This window comes from Melanotaenia boesemani, chromosome 12 (genome assembly GCF_017639745.1).
Source record: "Melanotaenia boesemani isolate fMelBoe1 chromosome 12, fMelBoe1.pri, whole genome shotgun sequence".
NCBI classification, from domain to species: Eukaryota; Metazoa; Chordata; class Actinopteri; order Atheriniformes; family Melanotaeniidae; genus Melanotaenia; species Melanotaenia boesemani.
In genome coordinates, this window is record NC_055693.1 from 6,920,810 (window position 1) to 6,931,153 (window position 10,344).

The window sequence follows — 10,344 nt, forward strand, 5'->3', positions numbered from 1 at the left end:
ACATATATCAACAACTCTGGCCTCAGGAATCATCTGGCCTTCGTTGTCCCCTGCCTGCGCAGGGTGTTTTTTTGTTGTTTTTTTTTTTGTAGAAAAGAAGGATAAGTCCCTACGGCCCTGCATTGATTACCGCTGACTTAACGATAAATAAATTGCTACCCGTTGCTTCTCATCTCTTCTGCATTTGAACTGTTTCAAGGGGGGCCACCCAAGTTAGACTTGTGCAACACCTATCATTTAATCCGAATCAGAGAAGGCAATGAGTGGAATACAGCATTCAATACACCCTCCGGACACTATGAGTATTTAGTCATGCTGTTTGAGCTCACCAACACTCAAACCATTTTCCAGGCTCTCGTCAACAAAGTACTCCGAGATATGATCAACTGGTATGGCTTTGTCTATCTGGACAACATCTTAATATTCTCACAGACCAAAGAGCAACACGTCCATCATGTTCAATCCGTCCGTCAACGTTTGCTGGAGAACTTACTGTATGTCAAAGCCGAGAAGTGCAAGTTTCATGTACCCTCCATATCCTTTCTGGGCAGTGTTGTGGCACAGGGGAGTCTCCAGATGGATCCTGCCAAAGTCACTGCTGTTACCTCCTGGCCTCCCCCTAAAAACAACAAGCAACTCCAGCGATTCCTGGGTTTTGCCATCTGCTACCAATGTTTTTTTCTGGTATTACAGTTCCATGGCTGCCCCACTCATTGCCCTGACCTCCACCAAGGTTCCCTTCCAGTGCTCACCCTCAGCCACCATGGCCTTCCAAACCCTTAAATAATTGTTTCACCTCCTCCCCCATTCTCCAGATGCCTGAACCTGACCAGCATTTTGTGGGGGAGGTGGCTGCTTCAGATGTTGGGGTGGGAGCTGTCCTATCACAACATTCATGTGCAGATTTAAAACCTCGATCTCTGTCCCTACTTCTCCTGCCAGCTATTGCCCACTGAACGCAACTACGATACTGGTGATAAAAAGAACTCTTGGCAGTCAAATTAGTCCTTGAGGAATGGTGCCATTGGTTAGAGGGAGTGCCACGGACCCAGAGGTTGGACTCAAGAAATTTCAGAAACCCAGGGATAGGTGAAGGAGTTTTATTGAACAGTATGAATAGAATGAGAAGTGAAATTTCGGTAACTGGCGGAGGTCTGGGAGTCCAAGTGGAGGAAGGCAGCGGCAGGCGCTTCCGTGTTTTCCGTCGGAGCGGAAAAGCCAAGTCCGTGATCTAGAAACAAAATCCTGAGAGCAATCCAGAGGTCAGTTAACCAGGAGATCAGAACACTGAACTAGGCAGAGTTACTAGTCAGGGAGCGGGCAGAGGCGAATATCCAGGTCCAGAAATACAGGGTCGATGGCAGGCAGGCAGGCAGACAGAGGCTGGATACGTGCAAGGATAAACTGAGACGATCTGGGGGGGAAGAGTTGTCACAGGCTGGTATATAAAATGCATAGCGCAGGTGGAGCGCATCAGCAATTAGCTGAGCTGGAAGGAGAAGGCCCAGCTCCAGCTATACACCACGACACCCCCCCAGCAGACAGGAGAGACCAAACAGACCCGAGAAGCAGGGAACGCGGTATGCAACCGCAGGCAGCCAGGGAGGAGAGAGCAGGCAGAACAAACAAGCCCACCAACTATCACAAAAACTTAGAATATGTGAGCTCCGCCAAGAGACTGAATTCCCACCAGGGCCAACAGTCCTTGTTTTTTGTTACTGTTCGTATCATTCGTCTCTGATTTGTCATCAGTTTTCCTCCTGCAGCCACGTCAAGGGAGGTTGGTTACAGTCCCATGGATCTTATATTTCTGAATAATATGTGCAAGTGTAGTTACAGGAACATTAAGCTGCTTGGAGATGGTCTTATAGCCTTTACCTTTAACATGCTTGTCTATAATTTTATTTCTAATCTTCTGAGACAACTCTTTCCTTTGCTTCCACTGGTCCATATTGAGTGTGGTGCACACCATGTCACCAAACAGCACAGTGACTACCTGTAGCCCTATATATAGGCCCACTGGCTGATTACAAGATTGTAGACACCTGTGATGCTAATTAGTGGACACACCTTGTATGGTGTCAGATTTAAGCCATAAGTCTAGGGGGCGCAGTAACACACCCACGATAAAATGACACTCTCTCACACGCGTAGATATTAACTTTGCGCGCACAATCTAACTGTCTCACACACATAGATATGAAGTCTGCGCACAATCTAACTCTTCAGACGCTACACTACAGGCTGCGAGCGAGGGTGTCAGCTCTGCGCAAGCAGGACTCCACCTGCGCGCGCTCTCTCTCTCGCCGTTTATGCTCGCGAGGTGAAGCTCTGCGCGCGCGGAGAAAACACTTTTGACACTTGGGGGCGGATCAGGAGACGTGGGGGGTTGAGCCTTGTCCTTCTTATGATTGGTCACTTTCAGCCCCGATCCCGCCCTCACGGACATCATTTTTTTTCTGTGTCCCAATTCAGGGTCTGCACACTTCGAAGTGCGCAGACTACGTAGGCTACAGAGTGGTCCTCCGTAGTCTACACACTTCGAAGTCTGCTTAACGTTCGTGAAATGGGACAGCCTACCTAGTCTACAAGAATTTACCATAGCAACAACACAGGACGTTTAATCACTTAAACCTCAGAAATTACTAGTAGGAAACGTCAGTAGACGCTGAACACGGAGCGGCAACACCGACAGTTTAAAAAAAAAAAAAAAAAAAAAAAACGGTTTGAGGCTCTGTTGTTTTCGAGCCGGTACACATTTCATTAACCCCTTAAAAGTAACTGAATATCAAATATTACCGAATTTTAATGCCACCATTTAACAAACATGCTTTAAATGTACTTGGTTTTGTAACGTTTATACTAAAGTGTAGTTAAAAAAAACGAACTTTTTTTTAAAATAAAACTTTATTTAAACTTAATACGACTCTTCTGAGGTTGCTGATTCGCCACCGTCCTGTGCGCAACGAATTGTGGGAGAAAAGAGGCCGCGAAGGATGCATCACCAGCATCCTTCGTTTGAGGCCAAACGAAGTGCGGATTCGAAGGGTGGATTCGGAGGGTCCTTCTAATTCTGTGAATTGGGACAGTACTTCGCGCACCGCGATGACGTACGTGGCCGACGAATGACCGGAAATTGTTTTGCAGGAAAAAAAATGATGTCCGTGAGGGCGGGATCGGGGCTGAAAGTGACCAATCATAAGAAGGACAAGGCTTAACCCCCCCACGTCTCCTGATCCGCCCCCAAGTGTCAAAAGTGTTTTCTCCGCGCGCGCAGAGCTTCACCTCGCGAGCATAAACGGCGAGAGAGAGAGCGCGCGCAGGTGGAGTCCTGCTTGCGCAGAGCTGACACCCTCGCTCGCAGCCTGTAGTGTGGCGTCTGAAGAGTTAGATTGTGCGCAGACTTCATATCTACGTGTGTGAGACAGTTAGATTGTGCGCGCAAAGTTAATATCTACGCGTGTGAGAGAGTGTCATTTTATCGTGGGTGTGTTACTGCGCCCCCTAGACTTATGGCTTAAATCTGACACCATACCTTGGATTAACATGTTACTTTGGTCAAATTATTTTCTAGGGGTACCATCATTTTTGTCCAGGCCTGTTTCATGAGTTTATTTTTTTTAATAATTCTGTTTAAACATGGTTGAAAAGCAATGGTTTCAATGGTTAAATTTCATAGAATTTTTATTCATTATTACTTTTGTCAGATTCAAGTTATTTCTGTGACCATTGTGACTTTTTCTTTCATTAACTGAAGGGTACCAACACTTTTGTTCACATGTGTACCATGTCCAGCGAAATACACATAAAAGAAAATGAAAAGATAACGCAAGGTGTCCTTATTCAGGTAACAATTAGCTCTATAGTTTAACAGGTCTTTACAGTTAACAAACAAAACAACAAAAAAAATTCTCCGTACACAAAACCAAGTACTAAACGTCTCTTAATGAGAACATAAACCCAAAACATCTACACAAAACGAAACGAAACCAAACAAAAAACGAAACCAAACCAAAACTCTGTACAAAACTCCAGGCTTCTCAAAAAAAAAAAAAAAAACAATCCTCAAACAATGGAAATATGCACAGGGAAAGCTCTTCTCACAAACCACAGGTGTTATTCACAGCTAGTCTCACAAACAAATCCCAAATTGGCAAACTGTGTGCCTACTTTACACAGCTGCCCCAAATTGATTGCAGTCCCTTCCTTTTAATGGCCAGGAGCACTTCCAGTTGGTCCCGACGGAGATAGAGCAGAACCGATAGTGACCAATCCCAAGGGAGGCGGAAGAGGAGGGAGGTTTCACTCTGATTCTGCAGACATTCCTCTATATGCACTTATTCAGGAGAATTTGTACATAAGACTCCAGGCTTTCAGCCTGGGGACGTAACAACGGTACATGCATTAAGCATTCGGATATTTCTGTATCAGAACGTAGTTGTACAAAGTTCCCACACAAAAGAGGAACTGTCTTGCACTATACTAGCGGCCATTATGGCTAGCGACAGTTTTATAGGGAAACCAGAGCATGAAGACGTCTTCCGTTGTTAGAATCTCCTGTTTAGGAGTATTTAGGTTTCCTAGTGAAGTATGTAAAAGGACAAAGACAAGTGTATAAGAAAAAAGCAGTATGCCTAACTTGTGTTGAGCTGCGTTTGAAATCCGTTCCTCCCTGTATCCTGTGTAATAAATTAATATTTGTACAAGTTTGCATGAATTATCTTTATTTTTCTCCAAGAATCTTTTACTGGAGAATTTACTGCAAGCAGTTTTCATTTTTGCTTTTAATTTCATTGTAAATTTCCTTAAACGTGGTCCTGTTTACACCAGAGTTAGACAGTTTCATTTTGCATTTGTTTAAAGATTATCACCTCAGAGCACATGAGGAAAACAGTCTATAAACAAGGTCTTACATGTGTACATCTACTGAAGTTGTTAACATGGTAACAACTCTTAATGGGAAAGGCAGTAAGATCCATAGAGGGTAAAGAGATCTCTTTAAATAGCTGGTCTGCCTCAAAAAGTTTCCAATGTGAAGATCAAGACAAGGTACAGATGTTTGCAAGTGATTCAGAAAGAGCATCATAAGAGCACATTTTCTTTTCTCATGTATTCTGTCTGATCATGTTGTATTTGTTGTGAACTGTCTTGCATACTAGAATGAATGCAACGTATATAAATCTTAGTGGTCACGTGGAAGTGGAAAAATACAGATATCTTTATTTTGTTATTACTTTCACAGTTTATTCTTTGATAATCTGCAGCAATTGTACTATTGTAGGTTTGATTGTGATTCACAGAAGCCTCCACGAGCCTATGTACATTTTTATTGCAGCTTTGTTAATCAACTCTCTTCTTTTCAGCACTAATATTTTCCCAAAGCTTATGATTGACTTTTTATCTGATGAACAGATCATATCCTATCAAGCTTGTCTTTTCCAAGGTTTCGCATTTTACTCTTTAAGCTGTTCAGAGTTTTTACTGCTGGCAGCCATGTCATATGACAGATATGTGTCTATATGTAAACCTCTGCAATATCCGACTATCATGACAGGTAAAAAAGTAAGTATTTTCCTGGCTTTGGCCTGGCTTTTGCCTGCTTGTCAAATTGCTGGGCGTGTTGTGGGAAATGCTAATTCAAAACTCTGCAGTTTTACTTTAAAAGTGATTTTTTGCAACAATACAATCAACAACCTTTTCTGTGAGATTTCAAGGCCTCTGATGATATATGGTTTAGTTGTTAGTTTCAATGTTGCTCTTTGTCCTATGTTTTTCATCTTATTCACATATGTAAAGATACTTATAATAACATGTCAAAGCTGTGGAGAAGTCAGGAGAAAGGCAGCACAGACCTGTTTGCCTCACCTGCTGGTTTTAATCAACTATTCTTGTTTATTTACTTATGATATGGTTATTGTCAGACTGGAATCTGATCTTCCAAAGACAGCATGTTTCGTATTGACATTGCAAATAATAACATATAATCCTCTTTTCAATCCAATCATATATGGACTTAAAATGAAAGAAATTAATAAACACATCAAAAATATATTTCTGTCAAAGTAAACTAATGTAGTCATTTACATCCTTTAATTGTGAAGATAGTTAATAGATGTGGTTCAGAAATACCAAACAGTTAAGTGTACTCCTCAGATCCATATTCTAAAGAAAAAAGAACACATGTTTATTATTAATAGTTTTGTCTCTGATAAGTTTTTTCTTTTATTTGTTTATTTATTTCTTAATTTTACAGCTGTAATGAGTGAGGGACTTTCGCTTTTTAACTGTACATGTGGACAAGTCGTCAATGGACTGTAATAATAGAATAAGAAAGAGACATCATAATAAGTTATATTAAATGTTTTTTTTTTTATCTACTTAGTCACAAGGGAAGACAATTAACGAGGAGAAAGTAGAAGTGGCTGTTTGGGAGGTTTTTTATATTTCTTACAGGACCCTTCCTGTTGCCATTATTTTATATTGCAGGTTTTATATTTATAGTTTATGACCTGATTGTGAAGCAGCCGAGAAAAATGTTGTGTTTTTAGTTTCAAAGTCAGTTTGTGTTATTTGCTTATACGCTAAAACATTAATACTTTGTGACGCAAAATAACATCTGCTAATATATTGTCAAGTTTTTAAGTGATAACTTTAGCATTGAAATAATGAAGAAATTTTTCCACATTTCAACCTGGAAGCATTTTTAATCTGTCAATTAATATTGTATTTACCCCGGTGGGTTTTTAATGCAGCAACATGGACCTTCTGGTACTTCACAATATCATTTCCTTGATCTTTTTTCTGTATAAACTGGTTTGTAGTGAACTTGTAAAGTAACATTTACACCACTTTCCAAAACAACTTTTGCAAAACAAGCTGTACAAATGACATTTTTCATGTGTATCAATATCTTTTCCAAACACAATAAAGACATAAAATAGTTTTGTTCCTATGTGTCATTAATAAAGGAGCAAATATAAGCTTTTCCTTCTCTCACATGTTGGATCTTTTAATTTGAGTCAGGTGTGTTTAAGCAGGAAACATTGGAAAATCTGCAGGACAGCGGCCCTCGAGGACCGACTTTGGGCACTCCTGACTTAGGGTGTCACATCTACCCAAAAACTTTGTTTATGGCGTGAAGGGATAGATCCCCCAAAACCTATTCTGCTTAGGGCCCACTGAAGTATGGCCTCACTAGTCGACTTAAAAATCACTGATGTTTTAGCTGTAATAACTGTAAATGTTGACAGTATATGTCATTTTACCTTGGTCATCATCTAATTACACCAGGGGTATCAAACGCGTCCATGAGGCCCAAAATCTGCAGTTTCTAAATGTTTCGCTGTTACAATACACCTGACTAAATAATTTGTCGTTATGTAGCAGTTGACAAAAAGCAGTTGGATCCATTTTATTTGAATCCGGTGTGTTGGAGCAGGAAAAAGCCTGCAGATTCTGGCCCTTGAGGAAGAGTTTGAAACCCCAGGACAGAATTTGACAGGAAGAGCAGTCGTCTTCCAGCCGACTTCTGCTGTGAAGTTGGCCTTTTTAACATGGGAGTCTATGGGGATTTGCTTTGTTTTAGAGCCAGCCCCTAGCAGATGAAGAGTGAACTGCAATGTTTTGCACTTCTGCATAGGCTTCACATTTCACCGCCGGAGGTTGCTGCTTGGTTATCAGTCAGAAAAGGGTGTGTAGGAAAGCTGAACGTAAATGGAGAAAAAGTAATCTTCTGATTCATATGAGCTTTTCAGAGAAAGGCTTCGCATTTACAACTCGGAATTAAGTAAGGTCAGACAAACCTTTTCCTCAAAAGTCATGAACAGCAAAATCAACAATTTTCGTGTTCTGTTTGCAACTGTTGAGAAGACACAATTAGCCCGTGAATTCCTATCTTAAAGTAAGTATAACGAGTTTGCATCCTTTTTTAATGAAAAAATCTAAAGCATCAGACTGACTGTTTATTCTTCCATGTCAAATAATGTAACCAGACCTCCGTTGCTGCCATACAGACACAATCTGGCTAGAATGTCAACGCTCAGTGCTATCAGTCCTAAACCACTGGAAGACATAGTTATGTCTTTAAGTTCATCTACTTGCTGTCTGGACACCCTGCCAGCCAGCTTCTTCAAAAAGGTTCTCAGTTGCTTGAAAATTGATGTGTTGAATATTATTAACAGTTTGGTGCTATCTGGGATTTTTTTTTAAGTCCCTTCTAAAGAAAAGCAATCTGGATCCTTCCGTATTAAATAAGTACAGGCCAGTCTCTAATTTTCCTTTTATTGGGAAAATGATTGAAAAAGCAGTCTCAATTCAGCTGAACAACTTTTTAAACATAAACAGCCTTCTAGATACATTTCAGTCAGGCTTTAGACAAAATCACAGCACGGAGACTGCATTGACAAAGGTAATAAATGCCATTCGTGTCAGTCAACGTTGTTTTCGGCAACGATGACGATGATAAATTTATTTCCTTGACAAATCTTTTTTTCATGACGATAACAAGATGTTGACGAGTTAAAATGGCGCTCTGATGACGAAAACATAACGCTGACGAGACGAGACGAAAATGTTCAAGGGCTGATTGTCCGACATTAAAATTGCACATTTTTGCATATTGTGAGCGCAACCTGTCAGTCAGCAATGCTGCTGCACCTTGGCCACGCCCACCACTAGACGTGCAGCGCTCACACAAACAAGCAGTTTATTCATTCATAGATGAATCATGGTGGCAGTGTCTACGAAGGAACTTAGTGGTCGGAAGCAGTGAAACGATAAATGGATGTATTTATAGGGTGAAGTATTGCACTTGAGAAAATTCTCAGAAATAAAGCCACAGTTACCAAAGTAAGAATGTTGTTGCTCTTTGCTTTTTTGGAGTAAATGATTCCACATTTAGCACTTTATCTGTGCAATGCATAACCTAAGTAGATCAGAAAGCATTTGCTGTTGGTTGGGAAACTTTCTAAGTCTAAAACCATTCCTTTTAATTTTCTAATTATTGATGAAAATAACCAAACAACAAGCTCACAATGTGTTGCTATATGTTGAATTTATAGATCTGCTATTTTCTTGTGTGACATTTTTGTATGAAATAGGACATCAGTTCAAGAAAAAGTTGAAATATAGAAAGAAAAGGTTTCTGCCCAACAGCAATTAACCCGTTAAGGACCAACCCATGACAAAATAGTAAGAAAAGTCTCATTTTTTTTATATGAGGTCTTTATTTGGCCCTTTAACAAAATGTAACACAAAAATGTACTTTTTTGGGGGGATGGGGGGGGGGTAACTACCATTTATTACCAGACCAAAACAAGACAGGCCCCTCGACAAAGTTCAGGGGGAGCCACCTGAAGGCTGAACAGACGGCAGGATCAGGTCAGGACCGATCGGGGCAGAACCTACGGCGGACGGCCAGAAGGCTGCGCAGACAGCAGGTTCTGGTCAGGAGGCCGGCCGGGGGGCTGGATGAACTGGGGCAGGACCTCCTGCGGACGACTAGGAGGACGAGCAGACAGGTGGTTCTCAGGCGGTTGGGCAGGCCTGGACGGGCCCTCTGGAGTACAGGCAGGCTGGATCACCGGAGGCTGAGCAGACTGGATCTCTGGCGACGGACGGGCAGGCTGGAGCTCTGGCGGCGGACGGGCAGGCTGGAGCTCTGGCAGCGGACGGGCAGGCTGGAGCCCTGGCGGCGGACGGGCAGACTGGATCTCTGGGTCGGGTACCAGTAGCAGGTAAGGGGCGTCTCAACCTGAGACCCCCTCGGGAACAGGAACTCGAGCAGGGTGAGGAGCGTCTCGACCTGAGACCCCTCGGGAACAGGAACTCGAGCAGGGTGAGGAGCGTCTCGACCGGAGACCCCTCGGAAACAGGAACTCGAGCAGGGTGAGGAGCGTCTCGACCGGAGACCCCCTCGGAAATAGGAACTCGAGCAGGGTGAGAAGCGTCTCGACCTGAGACCCCTTCGGGAACAGGAACTCGTACAGGGTGAGGAGCGTCTCGACCGGAGATCCCCTCGGAAACAGGAACTCGAGCTGTGGACAATAATGGTACCGACACAGGGGAAGAAGGTTTGGAAACCGTCGTGGGACGCCGAAGAGCTGGGCAGGACCTCAGAGCAGGCGTGGGGCGCTGCGGCGCAGGGCAGGGCCTCGGAACAGGTGTGGGGCGCGGAATAGGCGTGGGGCATTGCGGCGCAGGGCAGGACCTCGGAACAGGCGTGGGGCGCTGCGGCGCAGGGCAGGACCTCGGAACAGGTGTGGGGCGCGGAATAGGCGTGGGGCATTGCGGCGCAGGGCAGGACCTCGGAACAGGCGTGGGGCGCTGCGGCGCAGGGCAGGACCT

At 43.2% G+C, this 10,344-nt stretch overlaps 1 protein-coding gene across 1 annotated transcript; it reads left to right on the plus strand.

Moving 5' to 3' along the window:
* Positions 1-5,130: 5,130 nt before the first annotated feature.
* Positions 5,131-6,169, plus strand: LOC121650524 (olfactory receptor 6N2-like). Its single transcript, XM_042002078.1, has one exon. The coding sequence runs from the start codon at positions 5,161-5,163 to the stop codon at positions 6,064-6,066; it is 906 nt and encodes a 301-aa protein (XP_041858012.1). The 5' UTR covers positions 5,131-5,160; the 3' UTR covers positions 6,067-6,169.
* Positions 6,170-10,344: the final 4,175 nt, after the last annotated feature.